The 26,343-nt window shown below is 44.7% G+C and overlaps 1 protein-coding gene across 1 annotated transcript in view; it reads left to right on the forward strand.

Moving 5' to 3' along the window:
• The first annotated feature begins 2,423 nt into the window (after positions 1 to 2,423).
• LOC115081152 (vomeronasal type-2 receptor 26-like) overlaps positions 2,424 to 26,343 on the forward strand; it is a 56,589-nt gene continuing 32,669 nt past the window's right edge. Inside the window, exon 1 of the mRNA XM_029585658.1 lies at positions 2,424 to 2,612. Within this exon, the coding sequence (XP_029441518.1) occupies positions 2,424 to 2,612 (189 nt within the window). The remainder of the gene's footprint in view (positions 2,613 to 26,343) is intronic.

Consider the following 26,343-nt stretch of genomic DNA (forward strand, 5'->3'; position numbering starts at 1 on the left):
TTAAGATTTTTTGTACTGGATGTGGTCCATCCCCCGATGCGGGGGGGGGGGGGATTTTTCCGATTTGCTAATTCGGAGGGAACAGAAATGGATTTACCTTCTCGATATGGTGACCCCTAATGGTCTTAACTGTGATTTGGAGTGGAGTTTCTTCACCTGAAAGGTTTCCTTGAGTACTTACCTGCTTCGATCTGATTGGCTTCCCATTCTCGGATTCTGATTGGCTGATTGTATTCGCGCCAAAATGTGCCTTGGCGTTTAAATGCCGGTTGTGTTATACCTTAGATGCACTCCCTGTAACCTTGATGTTGAACTTTTTGAAGGTATGTTGTAAGTTATATTAATATTAAAATATGTGCCGGTATGTACCCTTTGTTCTTTGGGATCCATGGTAAATGTTTGAACTTTATTATTTCAGAATATTGATTATATGGTGCTGTCCCTCCCGACGCAGCCAGTGGGCGAAACACGGGGTCCGTGTTGTGGGACCCCTACCTGTGATTGGAATAATACAATAAATTTGACAGTGGAGTTGCCATTGAATCTGTCTACACTGAATAAATATTTGGATCCAAGAAGTTGATCTGCACTTCACTTGTTGTTCTTTCCGATTTCCTGTTCAAAGTGCAGTACCAGCCTGTGTGGTGTTTAGACTTCAATTACCCCAATATTGACTGGGTAAATGTATCATCGGGACAGATAATGTTCCTGGATGGAATAAATGATAGCTTTATGGAGCAATTGTTTCAGGAACAGACGAGAGAGGGAGCAATTTTAGATCAAATTCTCAGTGGAGCACAGGACTTGGTGAGAGAGGTAACGGTGGTGGGGGCGGTTGGTAATAGTAATCATAATATGATCAAATTTGAATTAATGACTGGAAGAGGAACATTATGCAAATCCACGGCTCTCGTGCTAAACTTTCAAAAGGGAAACTTTGATAAAATGAGAAAAATTGTTAGAAAAAAACTGAAAGGAGCAGCTACAAAAGTAAAAAATGTCCAAGAGGCGTGGTCATTGTTAAAAAATACCATTCTAGAAGCACAGTCCAGATGTATTCCACACATTAAGAAAGGTGGAAAGAAGGCAAAACAATTACTGGCATGGTTAAAAGGGGAGGTGAAAGAAGCTATTTTAGCCAAAAGATCATCATTCAAAAATTGGAAGAAGGATCCAACAGAAGAAAATAGGATAATGCTTAAATGTTGACAAGTTAATTATAAGACATTGATAAGACAGGCTAAGAGAGAATTTGAAAAGAAGTTGGCCATAGAGGCAAAAACTCACAGTAAAAACCTTTTTTAAATATATCAAAAGCAGACAGCCTGTGAGGGAGTCAGTTGGACCATTAGATGATCGAGGGGTTAAAGGGGCACTTAGAGAAGATAAGGCCATCATGGAAAGATTAAATGATTTCTTTGCTTCGGTATTTACTGAAGAGGATGTTGGAGAGGTACCCGTACTGGAGAAGGTTTTCATGGGTAATGATTCAGATGGACTGAATCAAATCATGGAGAACCTAGAAGATGTGGTAGACCTGATTGACAAACTGAAGAGTAGTAAATCACCTGGACCGGATGGTATGCACCCCAGAGTTCTGAAGGAACTAAAAAATGAAATTTCAGACCTATTAGTAAAAATTTGTAACCTATCATTAAAATCATCCATTGTACCTGAAGACTGGAGGATAGCAAATGTAACCATAATATTTAAAAAGGGCTCCAGGGGCGTCCTGGAAACTACAGATTGGTTAGCCTGACTTCAGTGCCAGGAAAAATAGTGGAAAGTGTTCTAAACATCAAAATCACAGAACATATAGAAAGACATGGTTTAATGGAACAAAGTCAGCATGGCTTTACCCAAGGCAAGTCTTGTCTCACAAATCTGCTTCACTTTTTTGAAGGAGTTAATAAACACATGGATAAAGGTGAACCGGTAGATGTAGTATACTTGGATTTTCAGAAGGCGTTTGACAAAGTTCCTCATGAAAGGCTTCTAGGAAAAGTAGAAAGTCATGGGATAGGTGGTGATGTCCTTTCGTGGATTGTAAACTGGCTAAAAGACAGGAAACAGAGAGTAGGATTAAATGGACAATTTTTTCAGTGTAAGGGAGTAGCCAGTGGAGTGCCTCAGGGATCTGTATTGGGACCCTTACTTTTCAATGTATTTATAAATGATCTGGAAAGAACCTGCTATTAATTAAGTTGACTTAGAAAATAGCCACTGCAATTACTAGCAACGGTAACCTGCAATAGACTTAGTTTTTGGGTACTTGCCAGGTTCTTATGGCCTGGATTGGCCACTGTTGGAAACAGGATGCTGGGCTTGATAGACCCTTGGTCTGACCCAGTATGGCATGTTCTTATGTTCTTTTCTCCGCACAGCTCCTGCATTATGTATGGAAGGTGCGATTCCAGAACACCATGGGCCAGGAGATTTTCTTTGACAAAAATGGAAACCCTCCAGCTGCTTATGACATTTATAACTGGTACCTGACTTCAAGTGGCTCCTTTGCCAGTGTAAACATTGGCCACTATGACTCTGGAGCTGCCAGCGGCTGGGACATCAAAATCAACACCAGTGCCATTACATGGAATGAAGACTATGCACAGGTTAGATGACTCCCCTGTCTTCATAGAAAACTGATTAACAAGGTGCTCAGAAGTAGTGATGGGAGGAATCTTCTTTGAAGTGATTGAAGTCCAATTTCAGAAACATTAATATTTGACTTGGATCTTTTCAGTCAATCAAATCCAGCTTCAGATTCCCTTGTATCTGACTCTGATTTATTCTTCATTAATTAGAAGCTGTCTGGGACCTTTAGCTCAGTAGTAGAGTCACCACCCCAGAATCCAGGGTTCACCAGTCTGTATCTTGGGAAGGCTTCTATGGGAGAAACATTACAATAATCTGAACTAATTTTTATTTATTTATTTTCCTCCTTGCATTATACTTCAGAGTGGATTACTTTTAGGTATTGTAGATATTTCCTTAGCCCCATAGGGCTTACAAATTAAGGAAGTCATTTACTAAGCAACTTCCTGCTGCTTTGTATATCCTGCAGTATTTTCCCCGGCAGTAAAATACTGTTGGGAAAAATACTTTTGCATTACTTGACCCCAAAATGTCACACAAAGGTGGCCCCAAGAATTTGGGAGCTGACATATCTGAAAGGGACAGATCAGCTCATACTAACACCCTCCCAGATGTGTAAAAGTCTCTGGGATCTCTATACACCTCCTGTTGCCCATGAAGGCAGCCGATAAGTAATTAAAAACATATTTAAAGGTTTAAACCTCTGGGTACAGGCCCTGCCACAATCCTACCACTTTGACTTAAAAATCACCCCCTCCCCTCCCCTCCCCCTTTGGATGCTAGCTCTCCATCCAAGCCCATCATCTGGATCTTTCCTGGACTATGATAGAAGTACTGATGGTGTATTAGGTGTCCAGAGTGCCTCCTAAGCTCTGGGCCCGGCAGTAGACATTTTTCAAAATAGTCCGGGCTGCCCCTATCAAGTGAATTTCATAATACTGCTGATGAATACTGAACAGGGTTGCCAACCGGCTCCGTATTTTCAGGACAGGTTCATCCAGTCCTGGTTTTACTCCCCTGCATGCAGGTACTTATAGTCTTGATTTTCTGAGGGAGTGTAATAGGAAAATCAGAATAAGTCCCAGCATCAATGAGTAAAGCCAGGACTGGAACAACTTGTCCTGAAAATCTGGAGCTGGTTGGCAACCCTAACACTGAAACATGGCCACGTCAGGATGTTTCCTGAATTTGTACTTTTCTGTCTTTGTGCCTATCAGCTGATCTATTAAGATTTGGAATAGCAGACTGTGCAGTAGTCACTCTGTTATAAATTTATGGTTTATATACTTACCTTAGATACATTTTATTGCACATAATTATGTCATAAATATATATATATATTTATGATTTTATCGGTTCATTGTCCACAATGTTTTAGACATATATATTTATCGGTTATTGTGTATTCCTTACTATCTATCTGCTGGTTTTTAGACTTGTCTCTCTTGTGGGAGATTGCTTCTCTGTATTGTGCTCTAATATTCCATAAATGTATCTAACTCAGGGGAATTTGGAGATCCACATCAAACCATTTCCTCTGAAATCTTTGCAATAACTGCTGGGGGTCAGGGGTGGGAGAATGTTGTTTGCTTAAAATCATTCTTTTGTTTAACTGAAGGAACCTCTAAATAAGGTTAATGCATTTCTTTTCTCTGCAAACTCAACTGTTCTGTGCTATTTAAAAGAAAAGAAAGGACTTATTATTCTAATAGCAATTTCATGGATCTCCTGCTCATTTGTGTGTCTTTGTAGGTCTGAGCCGTCATTCTTAGAACCAGACCACGCTCCCTTCTAAAGGGTTCAATTTTAAAATCCGCAAACGTGCGTTCACATGCAAGCAGTTCCCGTCGCATGCACATGGATGGGGCTATTTGATAACATGCGTACGTCAGCACGCGCATGCTATAAAATACGATTCCTGCACGTATTTGCAGGCAGGTCGAAACTCGCGCAATTGGGGGGAATTTTGTAAAGTATGCGTGGCGACGAGATCGAGCCTTTGCCCAGTTCCCTCCCAGTCCACTTCAATAAAGGAGCAGACTGGGAGGGAACTTTCCTATATCCCACCCTACCCTTCCACCCTTTCCCCCTCTCTTCCATAACCCCTATCTATCCCAATTTTTTTTGGGATAGATAGGGGTTATGGAAGTAACCCCTATCTATCCCTTTGGTGCAGAAGTAAATTCCGCTCCTTTGGTGCAGAAGTAAATTCCGCTCGCCAGCTGACTGCCGGTGCGAGCTTCCCCGGGACATCGTCTAATGGCTCTGTCCCAGCCGGCCCCTGCCTCTCCCTTGGGCCCGCCCATACCCCACCCCCAGCCCACCCCTTTTTGATCTGCCAAGACTTCCGCCCATACCGGCAGGTTTGCGTGTGGCCGGGCCATTTTTAAAAAGCTCTCGGCACACGCTCGACCTAGCCACATGGGAATATGCTGGGATTTGAGCACTCCTGGGTTTGAAAATTCAGGCAATACTGATGCAAACCTCAGAGATGGTTTGGGTGTCTCTAGAACCTCTAGATGTTGTGTAAAGCATCTTGGGCTACAGGAAATCATTTTGATCTTTTGAATGTTTTATTACTTGTTCAAGGAAATTTGCAAAGAGATCAGCAGAAGTGGCAACCAAGTATTATATTATAATGTGAAAATAAATATTTATCATCCCCTTCTTCTCCTAACTTTTCTGATGTCCTTTACATCCATAATAATAAACATCAACCTGACCCCTCCTAGCATTTCTCACTCTCATGACTTCTCAACACCCAGAAATATCATTAAACTTCTCCTCCTATCAATGCACATACCAGTTTTTTTCTTTTCTCATTGTAATAACCATCAACACTTCTATTCCTCACTCCCATGACTTCTCAACTCACTGTAATGCCATTAAACTGTCCCCTACTAATTTTTCTCAACCCAACAACTTCTTATCTCATAGTTATAACCACCAATTTTCCTCCTCCTATTATTCCACACACCCATGTCTTCTCAACTCATAATAATAACCATCAAAACTCCCCTTCTACACTTTTTCACCCCATGTCCTCACTAACCATTACTAACTATCTAAAACATTCTGTCATTCTTCATCTCATATCCACTAAACGCAGTGTGAGAAACAGAGGCCAAAACAGTGGAGTTAGACTAGGAAAAATGTAACTCAGAACCCGGTTAAACCACAGAGGGTGCTGAAGGGGACAAGGAGAACTACAACTCCCAGGTTTTTAGAGGCACCACCTGATCTATTTGCCCGGGATGAAGGGGAACAGGTTTTTGAATCATGTAGTAGTGAATCAGACACAGCTGAGTCCATGGCCATAGAGGAGGAGGGTGTGCTGGGCTGGTGGAGATGGGCTTAAAAGCCCAGCTCCTCAGAAGAGCAGCAACAGGACATGGAGGTAGACTCGCTGATGAGGGAGTTCTAGGATTCTGCTATGGAGATGGTGTAAGCGACCTGGTTGGGGGATGGGGTATCCCTTATAATATAAAAGAATGCTTTTGTTTATAAGTTAAGGAAACCTATTGTGTGTAACATGATTTTCATTTGGGAAGACTGCTGACTGCAGCACAATATAGAGGAGTTGGGAAGAGTTGAACAATTGCCCAGCGAGGCTGCAGAAGCTGGCTAAAAAGCCTAACCAATACATAAGAACATAAGAAATTGCCATGCTGGGTCAGACCAAGGGTCCATCAAGCCCAGCATCCTGTTTCCAACATAGGCCAAACCAGGCCACAAGAACCTGGCATTACCCAAACACTAAGAAAATCCAAGCTACTGATGCAATTAATAACAGTGGCTATTCCCTAAGAGGCAGATTTTAAAACCTTCGCGTGGCGCGAACAAATCTATGCCCAATTTTATAACACACGCGCGAGTTATAAAATCCAGGGTCGGCACGCGCAAGGGGGTGCACAATTGTACAACTTGCACGCGCCGAGCCGCGCAGCTTGCCTCGGAGGGAACTTTCCTTCCGCCCCCCTGCACCTTCCCCTCCCTTCCCCTACGTAAACCGCCCCCCAGCCCTACCTAGAACCCCGCCTTACCCTGTCCCCACCCCTTTTTGCAAGCCCCGGGACATACGGGGATCCCGGGGCTTGCGTGCGCCACCGAGCCTATGCAAAATAGGCTCAGCACGCACAGGGGGCGAATTTAAGGGTTACGCGACTAACTTACATGCGTAATCCTTTTAAAATCCGCCCCTAAGTAAATTTGATTCATAGCAGCTAATGGACTTTTCCTCCAAGAACTTATCCAAACCTTTTTTGAACCCAGCTACACTAACTGCACTAACCGCATCCTCTGGCAACAAATTCCAGAGCTTTATTGTTCGTTGAGTGAAAAAGAATTTTCTCCGATTAGTCTTAAATGTGCTACTTGCTAACTTCATGGAATGCCCCCTAGTCCTTCTATTATTTGAAAGTGTAAATAACCAATTCACATCTACTCATTCAAGACCTCTCATGATCATAAAGACCTCTATCATATCCCACCTCAGCCGTCTCTTCTCCAAGCGAAACAGCCCGAACCTCGTCAGCCTTTCCTCATAGGGGAGCTGTTCCATCCCCTTTTTCATTTTGGTTGCCCTTCTCTGTACCTTCTCCATCGCAACTATATCTTCTTTGAGATGCAGCGACCAGAACTGTACACAGTATTCAAGGTGCGGTCTCACCATGGAGCGATACAGAGGCATTATGACATTTTCTGTTTTATTAACCATTCCCTACCTAATAATCCCTAAGATTCTGTTTGCTTTTTTGACTGCTGCAGCACACTGAACTGACGATTTTAAAGTATTATCGACTATGATGCCTAAATCTTTTTCCTGGGTGATAGCTCCTAATATAGAACCTAACATTGTGTAACTACAGCAAGGGTTATTTTTCCCTATATGCAACACCTTGCACGTCCACATTAAATTTCATCTGCCATTTGGATGTCCAGTCTTCCAGTCTTGCAAGGTAACCTGTAATGTATCACAATCCGTTTGTGATTTAATTACTCTGAATAATTTTCTATCATCCACAAATTTGATAACCTCACTTGTCGTATTCCTTTGCAGATCATTTATAAATATATTGAAAAAAACCAGTCCAAGTACAGATCCCCGAGGCACTCCATTCTTTACCCTTTTCCACTGAGAAAATTGACCATTTAATCCTACTCTCTATTTCCTGTCTTTTAAACAGTTTGTAATCCATGAAAGGACATCGCCTCCTATCCCACGACTTTTTAGTTTTCTTAGAATCCTCTCATGAGGGACTTTGTCAAACGCCTTCTGAAAATCCAAATACACTACATCTACCGGTTCAACTTTATCCACATGTTTATTAACCCCTTCAAAAAAATGAAGCAGATTTGTTAGGCAAGACTTCCCTTTGGTAAATCCATTTTGGTGTTCCATTAAGCCATATCTTTCTATTTGCTCTATGCTTTTGATCTTGAGAATAGTTTCCACTATTTTTCCCAGCACTGAAGTCAGGCTCACTGGTCTATAGTTACCTGGATCGCCCCTGGAGCATTTTTGAAATATTGTGGTTACATTGGCCACCCTCCAGTCTTCAGGTACAATGGATGATTTTAATGATAGTTTACACATTTTAACTAATAGATCAGGAATTTCATTTTTCATTTCCTTCAGTACCCTAGGATGAATACCATCTTGTCCAGGTGATTTGCTACTCTTTAGTTTGTCAATCTGGCCTACTACATCTTCCAGGTTCATAGTGATTTTGTTCAGTTCATCTGACTCATCACCCCTGAAAACCATCTCCAGAACTGGTATCTCCCCAACATCCTCATTAGTAAACATGGAAGAAAAGAATTCATTTAGTCTTTCTGCAATGGCCTTATCTTTCATAAGATCCCCTTTAACCCCTCAGTCATCTAATTGTCCAACCGACTCCCTCACAGGTTTCTTGCTTCGATATATTTAAAAAAGTTTTTATTATGAGTTTTTCCCTCTATGGCCAACTTCATTTCAAATTCTCTTTTCGCCAGTCTTATCAATGTTTTACACTTAACTTGACAATGCTTATGTTTTATCCTATTTTCTTCAGATGGATCCTTCTTCCAATTTTTGATGGATGTTTTTTTGGTTAAAATAGCCTCTTTCACCTCACCTTTTAACCATGACGGTAATCATTTTGCCTTCCTTCCACCTTTCTTAATGTGTGGAATACATATGGACTGCGCCTCTAGGATTGTATTTTTAAACAATGTCCATGCCTGTTGAACACTTTTAACTTTTGCAGCTGAACCTTTCAGTTTTTCTCTATTTTCCTCATTTTATCAAAGTTTCCCTTTTGAAAGTTTAGTGTTAGAGCTGCAGATTTACTTATTGGTCCCCTTCCTTTTATTAGTTTAAATGTGATCATGTTATGATCACTCTTGCCAAGGTGTTGGACTGTGAGGAGTAGAAAAATGACTTTCCTGTCACAATACAAACTGAATAACTTGTATTTTTGTGTTATATTGGGGGGAGCTTGGCTGGTTCTTTTCACCAGCCCAGATCAAAGAGGGGCCCAAGCCAGGCTAGGGCAGCTGAGGCCAGTAACAAGGCCTGGGACTTTAAAAGACTACAGGATGGTGCAAAGGAGCCCAGCGGTCAGATACAGAGGTGGACTGGATTGGGAGGAGTGGTGGACCAGTACCATGACAGCGTCAAGCCTTCACAATAGTAAGAACAATCAATCTGCTTCTTCCTATCATTCCTCAGCTCATGTCCTTTGTCCAGTAGTCTCCAAAAAATAGTAACACAGTAGATGATGGAAGATAGACAAGTTGGCCATTCAGTCACCTTGGCTAATGTGGTCAACTGTGATAATGAGACATCACAGTGCCCACCAGATTAGTCTGATCACTTGTAAGATAATGTGCCTTATCCAAGTCAGTTTTATTGTATTCTCTTTGCTTCACTACCATCGTGGATAAATGAGTATACAAGTTTGCATTCTTAATTTGATACCCATTCCAGTGTGTCATACTGCCAAGCCTTGCAGAAATCTAAACAGCAACCAAAACTAGGAAGACTGTTGCCCACATATTATTGAAAATGTTCCTAAAATATTTGTCTACTTTGATCCTCTAACCTTGCTGGATGCTTCCTTACCACTATCAATCTGCCAGTATCAACCTGGTTGGGTTCTGGAGAGCTCTACCCTGCTGGTTGCAACGATGCTACATTATGGCCTGTGGAGTCATTAGGCTGTGCTCCTTCTATCCAGCCTTTGTTTTTAATTAGCACCCTTCCCTTTGCCTCTGCTCTCAAGAGAGTGAATGGTGGTTTTCTTGCAATACTGCAACATCCCTACCCTGTTCTTAATTCTACCTCTCTTTCTGTCCCAAGCATGAATGAATTCAGTCAAAGTGCTGGTTTCCCTACCTCTGTTGGTGACTTATTCCAGTCATCTTACACTCTCTCCCTAAAAAAATAATCTTTCGTTTTTCCTCTGAATCTTCCTCCCTCCTGCTTCATTTTATAACTCCTTGTTGCTGGAGATACTTTTTGTTACTTTGGCTGAGGATGTGTATGGAGGTTGTGTCATTCAGAGTTCTCACCCAGACAAAGACTAGTTTTAAGGCCACAGGCCAACCTCTGAGTGAACTCATATTTACTGCTTTGCACTATGATATGCTTATGAACAGGCATGAGTCTCTTTATTTTAATTATTTCAGTAGGAATATGATAAGAAAGCAAGCAATTAACTTAAACTAAAGTCTGAGAGACTGAAGGCCACACAGCTGTGCCTGAAGCTGATAAGAACTCAGAGGGAGGGAACATCATTGCTTTTCCCAAGCATTAAGGGGTTGATTTTAGAAAGGAGCACGTGGGCGTACATGTGCATGCGCTACTTGGCACGTGCACATGTACGTCTGATTTGAAATCAGAGAGGTGGGGTAGGGAACTTCCCTACCCCCCACCCCACCTTCCCTTCCCCTACCTCCCGTGCCCTTTCAACCCTACCTTTGATGACTTCTTTTTGTTATCGCAAAACTGGGGCTGAAGTAAGTTGCATGCGCCGGCAAACTGCCAGCGGGCAATTCCAGACACAGTGGCAAATGGTCGCTGGGCCTGGAGCCTCTGACCCCACCCCTGCCCCGCCCCGCACACACCCCACTCCCTCCCTGCCCCTTTAGTAAAGACCAGGGACTTACATACGTCCTGTGGCTTTACGCGCATCGCCGGGGCTTTTGTAAATAGACCCGGTGCGCGTAACCTTTTGAAATCCGGCCCTTAGGAGTAGATTTTACAAAATTACGCACAGGCGTACTTTTGTTCGCACACCAGGCGCAAACAAGAGTATGCGGGATTTTAATAGATACGCACGTAGCCGTGGGTATCTGTTAAAATCTGGGATTGGAGCGCAAGGCTCAGCAAAATCGGCAGCCTGCATGCGCTGATCCGTGCAGCCGGCCTCCGTTCCCTCCGAGGCCACTCCGAAATCAGAGCGGCCTCGGAGGGAACTTTCCTTCCACCTCCCCCCACCTTCCTCACCCCCCCCCCCCCCCAGCCCTATCTAACTCCCCCTACCTTTATTCCAGAAGTTACGCCTGCTCGAGGCAGGCGTAACTCATGCGCGCGGGCCGGCTGCCGGCGCGCCATGTTTTGGTCCGGGGGCTGGTTCGGAGGCCACGGCCATGCCCCCTGGAACGCCCCTGGGCTGGAACCATTCCAGCGGCCCAGCGCCCGGAATGCCCCCGGATGACACGCTGCCGCAACATGCCCCCCCGACATCCCCCGACATGCTCCCCTAGGAAAGCCCCGGGACTTACGCGCATCCCGGGGCTTGTACGCGCCGCCGAGCCTATGCAAGATAGGCTCAGAGCGCGCGGGGGGGTTTGGGGTAGGTTTTCGGGGGTTACGCACGTAACCTACGCATGTGACCCTTTGAAAATCTACCTCTTAGTGTATAAGGAGAAATATATATATATAAAGCTTACATGTTCCCTAATGATCAGCCTGTGCTGTGTGTTATTATCTACCATTACTTCTTCTTTATTTGTTCTATCCTCCAATTGCTCAAGTAAACATACTTTCCTAATAACCTGGAACTGTGATGTACTGAATCAGTTTATGTGGCTATTTGTGTAGGGAATAAGCTCTTGGATTCAAGCCACCAGGTATAATCCCAGTAAGTGTGTGGGTTTATACTGGGTAAGCCCCTGGGATAGTCCTGGGTGCATGCAGGTGATAAGCCCTTCAGGTAGCCCCAGTGTAGTCCTCAGTAAGATTAGCCCCCCAGGTCAAAGCCCGTGGGCAGAATGCCAGTGTGCATGGTTTGAACCCAGAACACTTGTCCTAATGTAATAGGTACCCCTAAGTAAATAAAATAGTAAAATTAAATTTAAAATAATAAATGATTACCTGGGTCTTGGTTTGCAGAGCCATGGCCTGTGAGAGAAGAATTAGTGGTGGTGCTGGTCCTGGGTTGCCAGTCGTGGTGGGGGCTCAGGTAGAGAATGCCAGCTGGGCTACGGCACTGAGAGGAGGCCTGCAATAGCCTAAGAACTCTGATCCAGCTAATGAAAGAATTGTTAGAAGAATAGGTTTTAAAAGAGAAATGTTAGCACCAATAAGAGGCTTATACACCCTTTTAAGTCTATTAGTGGCATAAGAGAAAATGCATGGACTAGGGAAATATATTTCCTGAGAGGAAATATGCTTTTTGAGTTCACAATAATGTGAAAATAAAAGTTTTTCAAGAAGATGGTAGCATCCATCCACCACCTAAAGTCAATGATCCATCCTTAAGCATCACTGAACAGTGAGGTAATTTCAAAGCCATATTCAGGGATTGCATAGTAACAGTTTCACCTGTAAATGGTGTAATGGCAGGTGTAGCATCACTAGTTGACACTTCATAAGGAAATGGCAAACAACGCAAGGAAATTTAAGACCCAGGAAATCATTGGAGCTTGGATATAGAGAAGCTAGAAAATCTATAGTCAGTTTAGAATCTGGGAGAGCTGAGCTGAAGTGACACAGAGAGGGAGTGCTACACTAGTACTTCTGTCTGAAAGTGAAAAGGAGGCTCATACATGTTAAAACCTGGCAGGAACAATAGCATGCACTGTGGAATGAATGGGGTTGTGATTGAATGGTTATATAAAAAACATTGCAAAGGTAAGGTTTAGAGTAGTGAACCTTAAGTGTCATGGCAGCTGACCCATGGTGAATTAGTGTCAATGTTCAAAGTTAATATGAAAGGGATAAATATTTTAGAAAAACTGTTTATGAATGTGAGTGAAAAATCTCAGAAAATCACACAACATTCATAAAGACTCCTCATTCAAAAGAAAATTTCAAGCAATATTTATTCTGAGAGGAGTGCATTCCAGACAGAGAAAAATTTTCAAAATTTTTGAAAAAAGATGGAAAAAAAATTCTCTGAAGTTATATTTTCAATGATCCTTCCCTTTAGGAAATTCTAATTAGAGATAACAATATAAGTAGTTATAGGGTACAGCAAATGTCAACCCTTTGTTTTGACAGGTAGACATGCCCACTTTTTGGGTTAAGCCATGCCCATTGACCCCCTCAACCAATCAGCATTCTCTTCCCTGTTAAGCCCCGCCCCTTTCTCCATCCTAGCCCCGCACTTGTGCAGAAAAGCCAAAACAAAGCAGTTTTGAATTGAGATACCGTAAAACCATGCTGCAGGCAGCGATCTTGGAATGACATCATCCCTGCACATGCTCAGACCTTTTTGCTTACTAGGAGACAGCACAGAGTGCAGATATGTTGGAAGGAAGGAATGAGCATGCTCAGTAAGCAGCCATGGGGTTTAAAGGGTAGTCGATATCAGTCATTAAAATCCTACTGCTTTCTATCATTAAAATAAAAAAAATAAAAATTGTTTTCTTTTCTTTTTGCCACAAGCCATAAATTTTTGTGCCAGTGTTTTCTTTTTGTTTTTTTCAAATTTCCACTCCTTCCTCTGAACTCAGGCTGCTTGAGAAAAGAGAACAAAGCATTTTTTAAACAAAAGCTCTCATCTCCAGTTGTAATTTAATCTCAAGAGCACATTTCTGTAGCAGAGAGAAAAGTAACAACTCCCACCCACACTGCCCTCACCTTCCTTCCCCCATACTAGCTGCAGATAGCACAGACAGAAGTTAGAAAGGAAATGCATTTTATCGCTCACTGTTTTTTTAGTTTTAAAAATGTTCAAAATGTATAGTTCTAAAAAATGAGTAGAAGCCAGACCATTTTTTTGTAAAAAGCAAGCCAGCAAAGAACCTGTTTTACTTGTTAAAAGCAAGTTGTAAATTAATTTATTGTTTTCCTTCAATATTCCAGAACACTCCTTCTGACCACCCTCCTTTTTCCACTAGAGTTCTGCTGCTTTAATTCAGGCAGAGTTTTCTGTTTTGACAGCTTGTGCAAAGCACACTGTGAACAAGCACATAGAGAAAAGTTATTTTTTTAAAGCAGTGCTGCTTATCAAAGTAAGTGAAACAGTTTATAAGCTGTGAAAAATAGAAAAGAAAAAAAGAGACTACACAGTCATACCTATATGGCCAACCACCATGGAATATGCAAGAAATATTGGGGAAAAGCAATGCATCCTGGGTAGTTACCAAGGTAACCCCCCAACTGCTGTTCTGCTTTTCGCCATCCAGAGGCCAGAAGCCTTACTGCAGCACCCAGCCACAAACCACACTTCCTTCCTTCCTTTGTTTTACTTTATTTTTGGTTTATACAGGTATATGAGAAAACTTGTGAAAATAAAGTGGGGTATGTGAGGTCACATGAAATCCAAAGTATCAACACACGATACAAGTTCTGGAGGGATATATTATCTATAATGTCCAAAAGTGTCAACAACACTATCACCTCCTCTAGATATACTTGATAGATCAATGTAATTTAAATTATATTTTTCCTCTGATTCGTGCTTTTTCATATTTCAATGTAAAAATTTACTTTATTATAGCTGGACTGCTGCATTAAGTAAATATTGAATTTTTGAAAAAATTTTTAATTCACATAGCACGCTTTGATAAAAAAAAGAAAAAAAAACATGAGGTCGGTGGTAGATTGTTTATGATTACAAAATCATAAGTCTACCAATTGGTGGTAGCTAAAGTACATTATATGAAACTTTCCATTCCTTCCCAAATAATTTTTTAGAAATTTGTATTCACATTTCAATTACATAGAAATATGAAACAGCATGAATGAGAGGAAAAATATAATTTAATTGATATTGATCTATCAAGTATATCTAGAGGAGGTGATAGTGTTGTTGAAAGTTGTGGACATTACAGGAAATCCAAGACATGCCTGGAGATGCCTTTTGCAAGAAGTGGGAAAAGCAGGAGGAAAACAAAAAGCACTATTTGTTTGGTATTAATGGTGACAATAATTAGAACAATAACAGTTCTTAACAGGAAATTTTATGGGAAGAACTATGCCTAAGGAAAATAAGATGTGTTTTGTTTGTCCACTATTTAAAAACATTAGCATTTATGCCTTTTGTCATAAAGAATGATATAAATACATGGATAATAAAAAAAATATATAAAGTGTTTTCAAGTAAAAATCTGTGTCTTGTGATGAATTTATTTGACCTATGAGGTCAGTGGCCAGTGCTCCAATGTAAAAAGTGCATGTCACAACAAAAATATGGAACCACAGTCATCTTCTTCTTTTGAATAAGCGGTGAGTTTTAAACTTTTAGAAAAACTTACACTATGACATTAACCAGCACCTGCCACTATTTTTAATATTGATCAGAGATTGTATGATTTTTATGGAAAAACAGGATCAGAATGCAGGAGGAATAGGGACAAAGGCTGATGATCACACCCCCTATGAAATAAATGCGGTCCAAAAATTAATCCAACAATGTAAGTGCTCTTGGTTTTATTATTATTTTGAGGTATAAAAAAAAAAAAAAGGCCATGGTTAATGGGTTTTTATACCAATATATGAGGTAGATTTAAAAACATATGCGCGCGAACAAAAGTACGCTGGATTTTATAAGATACGCGTGTAGCCGCGCGTATCTTATAAAATCCGGGGTCGGTGCGCGCAAGGGGGTGCACATTTGTGCAACCTGCGCGCACCGAGCCCAGCGCGAGCTGCCTGTTCCCTCCGAGGTCGCTCCGATTTCGGAGCGTCCTCGGAGGAAACTCTCCTTCGCCCTCCCCCCACCTTTCCCTCCCTTCCCCTACCTAACCCACCCCCCCCGGCCCTATCTAAACCCCCCCCTTACCTTTGTTGGCAGATTTACGCCTGCTGAAGGCGGCGCGCCATCACCCGACTCGGGGGCTGGTCCGGAGGCCTCGACCACACCCCCGGGTCGGCACCACGCCCCCGGGCCCGCCCCCGAAATGCCGCGTCATGCCCCCGAAACACCGCATCATTCCGCAACACCCCCCGACACATCCCCGACACGCCCCTTTTACGAAGCCCCGGGACTTTCGCGCGTCCCAGGGCTCTGCGCGCGCCAGCGGCCTATGCAAAATAGGTGCGCCGGCGTGCGAGGGCCCTGCGCGCGTAAATCCGGCCGGATTTACGCGCGCAGGGCATTTAAAATCAGCCCCTATGTTTTTATTCTATAACAGTGAAAGAAAAGAAATGTTTCCACATTCTAAGAGAACATGCCTATTACAGGAAAAGCAGATTAAAGAGACAAAAAAGAAAGTATATTCAGTTAGGGGCAGATTTTAATACCTACGCGCGGGCGTAGATTTCTGCACGCAACCCGGAATGTTATAAAATCCGGGGCCGGCGCACGCAAGGGGGTGCACACTAGTGCAACTTGTGCTCGCCGAGCCCTAGGAAAGCCCCAATGGCTTTCCCTGTTCCCCTTCCTTCCCCTACCTCACGCACCCCCCAGCCCTACCTAACCCCCCCCAAAACTTTATTTCATAAAGTTGTGCCTGCCTCTGGGCAGACATAGGTTGCGCGCGGTGGCCAACTGTCGGCGCACGATCCCCCGGCCAAGCGGCCGTAGGGAGGCGTCTGGCCATGCACCTGCCCTGCCCCTGCCCAACCATGCCCCACCCCTTTTTTCAAGCCATGGGACATACACATGTCCCAGAGCTTTACACGCGCCGCCGGGCCTATTCAAAATAGGCCCGGCGCGCATAACCCCCCTACGCACATAAGTCTTTTAAAATGTGCCCCTTAGCAAGAAATGTGTTACATAAAGACTAAATATATGCGCAAAAATGTTTATCAAGAAGGTGAAAATGCTCTCAGTCAGAGAAAGTGGTATTCATTTTAGAGCCTTAGATGGAGCTTTTTTCAGATAAAAACTGTAGCATATTTTATTTTTAAGGCATTACTATTTGTGTTTTGTTAAAAGGCCTTTATCTGTTTTACTACATTGCTCAAGAGCAGGGGGCCACTCAAAAACCTGAGCTGGTACAACACATATCTCAATAGGGTACATCCAAAATTTTTGAGCCAGTACAAAGAAAAGAATCAGGATGTCCTAATAAGAGACCAATAGAGTCAATAAGTGAAAAAAAATATTGGGGCAGTTTTTCAAAGGGGTACGCGCGTAAGATACGCGCGTACCCCCCGAAAACCTGCCCCAAGTTTCCCCTTCGCACGCCGAGCCTATGTTTAATAGGCTTGGCGGCGCGTGCAAGCCCCGGGGCTTTCTGGGAGGGGGGACATGTCGGGGGCGTGCCGCCGTGGCGCATCATCTGGGGGCAGGGCCGCGGGCATTGTTCCGACCCGGGGGTGTTTCGGGGGCATGGCCGAGGCCTCTGAAACTGCTCCCTGGCTGGGGAATCGCACGCCGGCCAGCTGGTGTAATTTTTCTAACAAAGGTAGGGGGTTTAGATAGGGCTGGAAGGGTGGCTTAGGGAGGGGAAGGTGCGGGGGGGGGGTGGAAGGAAAGTTCCCTCTGAGGCCGCTCCAATTTTGGAGCGGCCTCGGAGGGAACGGAGGCAGGCTGCATGGCTCAGTGTGCACATCCTGCCGATTTTGGGCAGCCTTGCGCGCACCGATCCCGGACTTTAAAGGATACGCGCGGCTACACACGTATCTATTAAAATTCGGCGTACTCTTGTTTGTGCCTGGTGCGCGAACAAAAGTACGCGCGGGCGTACTTTATTAAAATCTACCCCATTGTGTTTTGCACAATATTGCAACCTCAGGTCTTAAAACTTGTACATTGTGACTTGAATAAAAGATGACAAAATAATGTTGGAGCGTTTTTTTTTTGTCTGCCAAAATGTTTGTATGTGAACTTTGTAATATACTTTTTTCTGTCTTCACCAATACAGCTCAAGAAATAAGCACATTCAAAAATTCTTACACGAAGACAAAGGATAAAAGCAAGCAATGCAAAAGAAAACATAGCGAGTCTACAGACACAGATACACATCAAGAGCCAGTACATTAAAGTGGTTTGAATCTTTTGCTTAATGTGCACCCCTACATTTATGCTTTCATTATTGCAATACACTTTGGGGCCGATTTTAAATTTTACGCACGCGGGGTACATTTGTGCGCGCTACCCGGCGTACGCATGTTATAAAATCCGGGGTCGGCACACACAAGGGGGTGCACACTTGTGCACCTTGCACGCGCCAAGCCCAAGGGGAGCCCCAATGGCTTTCTCCGTTCCCATCAAGGCCGCTCCGAAATCGGAGCGGCCTTGGAGGGAACTTTTTTTTGGATCCCCCCCACCTTTCCCTCCCTTCCCCTATCTAACCCACCCCTATCTAACCCACCCCTCAGCCCTACCTAAATTCCCCCTACCTTCTTCGCCTCTGGCAGGCGTAACTTGCACGCGCTGGCTGCCCAGGCCCCGACACAGGCCGCTGTGTCGGGGCACTCGGCCACGCCCCCGGACTGCAGCCATGCCCCCAGCACGCCCCATCTGTGGCCCCGCCCACGGACCACCCATTTTTCGAAGCCCTGGGACATATGCGCGTGCTGCCGAGCCTATGCAAAATAGGCTTGGCACACGCAAGGGTAGGTTTTCGGGGGTTACGCACATATCTTACGCACGTAACCCTTTGAAAATCTACCCCTTAATGTTTGTTTGCTTTTATCACTGCAATAATCTTGATTTGTTTTTCTGTTTTACCTGATAGCTGATGAATAAATTTGCCAAAAATGACCGAACATCAGCAGGCTCCATATAGAAAGCCTAAGGATAAAAGCAATCCCAACTCAAAAAATATCCCATATTAGAATTCTTAATTATAACTTTATTAATTTCTCACTGTGAAACACGTGGTTCCCTTTTGTTATATCGCACATGATTTGTTAAAAGAAACATATGTTTCAAAATACCAAAACAATTTTTTAAGGAGAAGGTGGAACGTTTCATCAATTTTTTTGTATCATTACCGCCATGTAATGTATCAGTTTTTAATCATGAACAATCCACCTCCGTCCTTGGTATTTTTTGGTTTCTGAAATGTGCGCAAGTGTGAATTAAAATGAATTTTTTTTAGTATTTTTTTCAGTTTATCCACATCAAGTGCCAAAAAATTGGCCAACTGATTTGCAAGACAGTCTTTTTTTAGACGGCAACAACCAATTATTACAAATGCTCTACTTGCAGAGTATTAAAACAGAATCGTCTTGTCTTAATAGCTCTCGTTGTCCAACTGGACTCCGCTTACAACTCAAATATAACACAAAACCGACTTATCTTGATGAATGTCATTGTCCACCCAACAAGGCCTTGTTTCCGACCCGGCAAGGGGTCTTTCCTCAGGGGATATATATGTGATGTTAAGCCGTCGGAATTACATGTCTGTTTCAAGCCGTTCTTTTCAAAGCCGTGGTGCTCGCTTCATTCAAAACATTCTTTTTTGAAGTATGCAGTAGGATTGCACTGCACGCCATATTTAAAGGTCTTACTGCACAGATGAATTGACCGCTTTACAACTACAAGTTGCTTACCAGTCGCACCCGCCGGCATCTAATCATTCGGCTTCCCTGAAGAAGGACTACCCGAAACATTGAAATGTTGGATAACATGTAGCATGCATAAGAAGTTCTATGCTATCACACACCGGCAGCTTCAGTATTGACATCCACAGAACTGGTAACACTTATATGATAGCTTTTCGAAAAATCATTAACTCTGGGATTCCAATGATTAAAAAGCCCTAGCACCTTCTAGAGCTGTATGCACTAGTTTATAGCCCTCAGTGGCCCTATATGAGGTATTCCCAGAGCTTCTACAAACACTCCTATTCATTGAGCTGGATCTTTTGTGTTTTTCATGACAATGATAGACAATTCAAAAAATTCAGAAAAGTACATATTTTACGACTGCTAATGTATACAAGAAACGGGGGTGTACAAGCCCAATTACATCTTTGCCTCGGATCTTTACCAAGAAAAGAATTGGGAATTTATGGGTACGGATAGGCTCTTTGGGGCGGATTTTAAAAGCCCTGCTCCCGTAAATCCGCCCGGATTTACGGGAGCAGGGCCTTGCGCGCTGGCGCGCCTATTTTCGAGAGGCCGCCGTCACGCGCAGATCCCCGGGACTCGCGTAAGTCCCGGGATTTTCAGTCGGGGGTGTGTCGGGGGCGTGTCGGGGGCGGGGCTGATCGGCGCGGCGTTTTGGGGGCGGGACGCGGTGTTTTGGCCCGGGGCGGTCCGGGGGCGTGGCCGCGCCCTCCAGAACCGCCCCCAGGTCGTGTCTCGGCACGCTAGCGGCCCGCTGGCGCGCGGGGATTTACTTCTCCCTCCGGGAGGCGTAAATCCCCGGACAAAGCTAGGGGGGAGGTTTAGATAGGGCCGGGGGGGTGGGTTAGATAGAGGAAGTGAGCGGAAGGTGAGGGGAGGGCGAAAGCGAGTTCCCTCCGAGGCCGCTCCGATTTCAGAGCGGCCTTGGAGGGAACGGAGGCAGGCTGCTTGGCTTGGCACACGCCGGCTGCACAAAATCGGCAGCCTTGCGCGCGCCGATTCTGGATTTTAGCAGATCCGCACGGCTACGTGCGTATCTACTAAAATCCAGCGTACGTTTGTTTGCGACTGGTGCGCCAACAAAAGTACGCGAACGCGCATTTTTTGTAAATCTACCCCTTTGGCTTTATTAGGATTTTTATTGCCAAGAATTTCAGAGTACACCTTAATAGCTTAAAATTCCAAACGTTACAAAGCTAGCTGATAAAGTAAAAGATGGAGATGGATTTCCTAGCTCAGAGCAGTAAACTTTTACAAATCTTGTCTAAGCCCTGGGAATTTGATTTATAGATTTTTTGAACTTCTTCCCCATGAAACTGAGCAAGCTTCTGCAAGCCATGGTTTCTGAAGGTTGCAAGGGTTATTTCCCTGATTAATTTAAAACCAAGAAAAAACGATATTACGTGGTCATGATGCTTGAGGAAAAAATATTAAGGGATTAAGAGCATGCTACCAGATGAGAAAGAGGCCTTTTCAAAATGGTATAACAAGAACAAGGATAAAATGTTCGACTTTCAGAAAGAATTGGCCTATTATTGTCAACAGGATGTGTACATTTTGCATCAGGCCTGAATCCTGTACAGATTAAAAATCATGAAAATGATAGTGTGCCGAATGTGGACCCTTGAGCCGAGATGAGGTTGGCACTACCACCAGGAGAGGGCCCCTGGTGGTCCTCATCATCGGGAGGCAGTGCAAGCTGAGAAGACCCAACTGGAGCTTCACCTTTACCAGCTCCCGTTCCCTGCAGATTGAGCCCTTGGGTACCGGGGCCGGCAGGACTTAGGTGCGGGTCTCTCACAGCATGAAACCAGAGGAGGAAGCTGAAGCGGCATCAGGCAAGCAGAAATCAGGGCAGGAGGCAGACAGATGGAACCAGGAGTAGGCCAAAGATCAGGACGGGCAGTGGAGAGGCGAATACGGAGAAACAGGCTGGAGGTCAGGGCAGGCGGAGGTCAAGCAGAATTGGGTTACCAGACAGAGGTTAGGCAGGCAGAGGTCAGGTAGAATCGGTGAACCAAGCAAGTCCAAAGCCAGGAAGTCAGTCGTAAGGGCTAGGAGCAGGAAGCAGGGGGCAAGGCAGGAACACAGAAACAGGAGTCAGGACCGGAATTCTGGATCAGGAGGCAATGCTGGAACACAAGATCAGACGACAACGCAGACTATGCACTCTGAAGCAGAGCAGGACCCATTGCTGAGGCCCTGATTGAAGGCAGGGCCTGGCCTTAAATTGTCCCTGGCTGATGAGGTCATAGCAGGATAGCCCACGGGCCACCGAACGTAACAGTACCCTCCTCCAAGGCACCCCACTCAAGACCCTGAGTTAGTGGGGGTACCAGCTCCAAGGAAGATTTGAGTGGAGGTTTCTGCAACCAAAGGATTGGTTTTGTCCCATAGTTCATGCAATTCCGGGGACTGAACCCTCCCTGTCGAGGGGGAGCAACTCTTCCAATAGCAGGAAGGGAGGTCTGGCCCTACTGTTGTGGAATGAAGGCCCTCCATTCCCTCAGAGGCCATACAGGCAGAAGTGGGTCACTGTCTCTTGCCCTTTTCCTGAAACAGAAGGGTATTCAAAGTTTGTATTTATTCATCTTTCTCGCTTAGTAGAGATGTATCCACCCCCACTTCCCCGTTTTATGTATTTTCTACCTGCTGTTACAATGTAAACCGACATGATGTGTATTTTAATGTCGGTATAGAAAATCTGTTAAATAAAATAAATAAATAAATAAATGTAATCTTTTCCATTGCTCAGTTGCGTTCCTTCTTCTAATCCTCATATTCCAATCTCTCTTGGACCAACTGGTCCTTCAACTGAGCAAAGACTAGTTGTAATATATCCTTCTGGAAGCCCTGGAGGTGGTTTGAGTCCCTTGCGACCTCTTGTCAGGGGTGTGAATGTTTGGCAGGATGGTGGTAACGAGCAGAGAACTGGGAGGCTCTTCCGATTTTAAACAGCAATCCATGCATGCTAGCCCTCTATGGATGAGTTCCATCGTGGACCAATTAAATTGAGGTTGGTGCCTCTGCAACCACGGTAGACCCAAAATGATGGGACTTACTGCCCTAGGAAGCACATGGAAGGAAACGAGCTCCGTGTGTTTGAATCCTGTCTTCACTGTGAGCGGTACAGTGGTTCGAGTCACTAGCCCGGGACGGGGATCCTTAAAGGCCGAGGAAATTGCCAACATTGGTATTAGGGTTTCGTGGGGATTTGATACCGGTCTATAACCTCTTGTCTTATGAAATTTTCCCCAGCCCCAGAGTCCACCAGGGCTTGGGTAGAGAAGCATGCGGAGGGTTGTTCCAGGGACACAGACAGTAGAAACTGGGGCAAAGGGGTGGTTAGCCTGTGCATCGTCTTCTCTGTCGCTTCACAGTGTAGGGAAGGTCCCTTTCTCTCTGGGCACTGGGCTAACAGATGACCACTTGTTCTGCAATACAGACAGAGACCTAATTGATGACATTGGGTCTTGTCTTCATTAGTAAGGTGGACATTATCTGGTTGCATGGGTTCTTCTGGGAATCCCCTAAAGGGGAATGAGAATGATCGTGGAAGATGACGGCGTTCTGGAGGGGCCCCCTTTGAAGTGAGCAGTGCTCCTGAGCTCGCTGCTAGAGGAATATGTTGATCTTCCCCATGAGATCAATGAGGCCCTTGAGAGAGATAGGCAATTCTCATGCCGCTAGCTCATCCTTAATCATGGGGACTAAACTCTCCAGGAATATAGTACGCAGGCAGTCGCCCTGTCAGTTCAGCTCTGTGGCCAGGGTTCAGAATTTGATTGCTTATTCCATCAGCGACCGATTATCCTGGCGCAGGTGTAGAAGGTCAGACCCCAACATAGGTAGCCGACTGGGCTCAAGGACCTGCTTGAATGCCGAGGCAAATTGCTGGAGATTAGAGAGAAGCAGGGAGGCCCAGGCCACAGCTCCCCCATCAAGAAAGGAGAAGATGAATGTTCTCCGTACTGAATTATTTAGGGAAAGTGTTGGCTGAAGAGAAATATGCAAAAGCAATGGTTCAAAAATCCACGACACCGTCTGGAATCTCCCTCATACCGGGGTGGTGCGAGCAAGGAGATTGCCACCTGATGGGAATGTGGAACTTTACCTGGCACTGGAATGACGGCAGGCAGCAGTGGGGCAGCGGGAAGGGTCAAGGAGTCCAAACATGTGGCAAGGCAGTTCATATCCACCACAACAAGTTCTAAGGCTGACTGAAGGGTTTGCAGTTTCTGTGCGAGGCCAGGAATGGCTTTGAGGGCAGCAAGATCTGCCGGATCCGTGGCCTCAGCAACCTGTGGTGAATGTGGACCCTTGAGCTGAGACGAAGTTGGAGCTACCACCAGGAGAAGGCCCCTGGTGGTCCTCATCATCAGGAGGCAGTGCAGGCTGAGAAGATTCAACTGGAGCTTCACCTTTACCAGCCCACGTTAACTGCAGGTTGAGTCCTTGGGTACCAGGGCCGGCAGAACTAAGGTGCGGGTCTCTCACGGCATGAAACCAGGGGAGGAGTCTGAAGCAGTGTCGGACAGGCAGAAGTCAGGGCAAGTGGAAGACAGACATAACCAGGAGCAGGCCAAAGATCAGGACTGGCAGCAGAGAGGCAAATACGGAGAAAAAGGCAGGAGGTCAGGGCAGGTGGAGGTCCGGCAGAGTCAGGTTACCAAGCAGAGATCAGGCAGGCGAAGGTAAGGCAGAGTCGGTGAACCAGGCAAGTCCATAACCCAGAAGTCAGTCCGAAGGGCTAGAATCAGGAAGCAGGGGGCAAGGCAGGAACGCAGGAACAGGAGTCAGGACTGGAATGCTGGATCAGGAGGCAGGACTGGAACGCAGGATCAGAAGGCAAGGCTAGAACACAGGATCAGAAGACAACCCAGACTATGCACTCTGAAGCAGAGCAGGACCCATTGCTGAGGCCCAGATTGAAGGAAGGGCCTAGACTTAAATAGGCCCTGGCTGATGAGGTCATCAGTAAGGGCCATGGGGCTTCAGGACCAGTCTCCCCTGTTGTTGGCCTTTTAAGAGGCCAGGCTTTCCCGTGCACAAGCGCCAAAAGAGGGGAGGAGCAGAGAGAGCTGAGGGTGGCCCGCCAAGGGATGCCTCGATGTGAGGAGCTCCACACCGCAATGGCTCCAACGTGTCTGGCAGCGCAGCGCGCTGAACGCCAGTCCCCTTACCGGAACATGATGTGCCCGCCTTGCAAGGCCGGAGGTGAGTGCGGCGGTCCTTTGGGATAGCCTATGGGCCGCCTAACGTAAAAGATAGAGAGAGAGCTGGTCACAGAAGAAGTAGAAATACTGGGGGGGAGAGGGGAACAACATTAATGTAGGAAAAAGTTGTATAGACTTCTTCCAGTATATAAAACAAGCATCCGTATGCATGGCCATTTACAGTCTAATGATTTTAAAACCCAACACCATAGTGCTACCCCCGCTGGATAATTATCATAGGCAGACCAAGAGATATTTGACCTCCAGCATCCAGTAGCTGACGTATACAGCAGTCAAGGATAACATGCAAATCAGACAAACTGCACAAGGTGACAAACTACTTGAGGCCTCTGTTTTCTTGATGGATAGGCTTGTATTGACAGAGTGCACACAGTGATTGAATTCAATGGGTGTTTCTATCATGGTTGTACCTTTTGTTATAAGGAAAGAGTGCAGAACCCCCCCCTAACACCAACAACTTAGGGTTTATGAACTACTACAAGACACAAATCAAGGCGGATTTCCTAAAGAAAGAAGGATTTAAGGTTGTAAGCATCTGTGAATATGAATGAAACAGGATGATAAAAACAGACAGTTCCTGTGTGGCTTTCCTCACTGTCGCCACATTACCAGAGCCTCTGGTGCCTCAAGACATCCTTTTCAGGGGAAGGAGAAATGCTATATGCTTTATCTACAAAGCAAAACCCAGTGAGAAAATGTATTATTATGATTTTGCTAGCCTATATCCTTTTGTCTATAAAACAAAAGTGTATCGGATAGGCCACCTCTGAATCATTTAAAATCAATTCAGATCCCTCAAGGATTATTTCGGTATTGTTAAAGCCAAAGTTTACCCTCCCTGTGGGTGCTTTTTCCTGGTGTTACCATTGATATCTCATGAAAACTCATGTTTCCATTGGACCACAAATGCTTCAGAGGGGAAAGTGCACCCACACGGATGAGAATAGGGCCCTGACTGCGACATGGTGTACCATAGAAATGAATGATGTCACCACCAAAGGGTACATAGTTGCACAAATCTTTGAAATATGGCACTGAAGAAAAATCTGATTGCCTATTTTCAGAATACAAAAATATACACCTGCATCAAAAGCGGGAAGCGTCTGGGTTTCCATACTGGTGTAGCGACATTGAAATAAAACACAGTACGTGGAGGATTTCTACAAAAATGAAGGCATGCATTTACATGTGGACCAGATTGCCATGAACTCCGCTAAATGCCAACTTGCCAAGCTGTTTTTCAATCACATGTGGGGAAAATTTGGCCAAAGAACAAATCTGCCCACCGCAACCATCATGAAAGATCCCGATGAGCTCAATATATACTGTCTTCCCCAAAATACGAGGTGTCATCTTGTGATAGTATCAATGACGATAATGCTTGTGTATCCTGCAGATGTTCCAAGGAACAGTACATATCTTCATAGCCTGCTTTACCACAGCTTATGCAAGTTTAGAGCTGTACCGGCTGCTAGACGGTTTGCAAATGTGTTGCTTGTATAGTGACACAGACTCCATGGTATTCATCAGCAGTAAAGATGAATGGACCCCCTCTTATGGGATTATTTAGGAGAGCTCACCAGCAAACTATCTGCAGATGAGTACATC

This window comes from Rhinatrema bivittatum, chromosome 19, assembly GCF_901001135.1.
Source record: "Rhinatrema bivittatum chromosome 19, aRhiBiv1.1, whole genome shotgun sequence".
Classification (NCBI taxonomy): Eukaryota; Metazoa; Chordata; class Amphibia; order Gymnophiona; family Rhinatrematidae; genus Rhinatrema; species Rhinatrema bivittatum.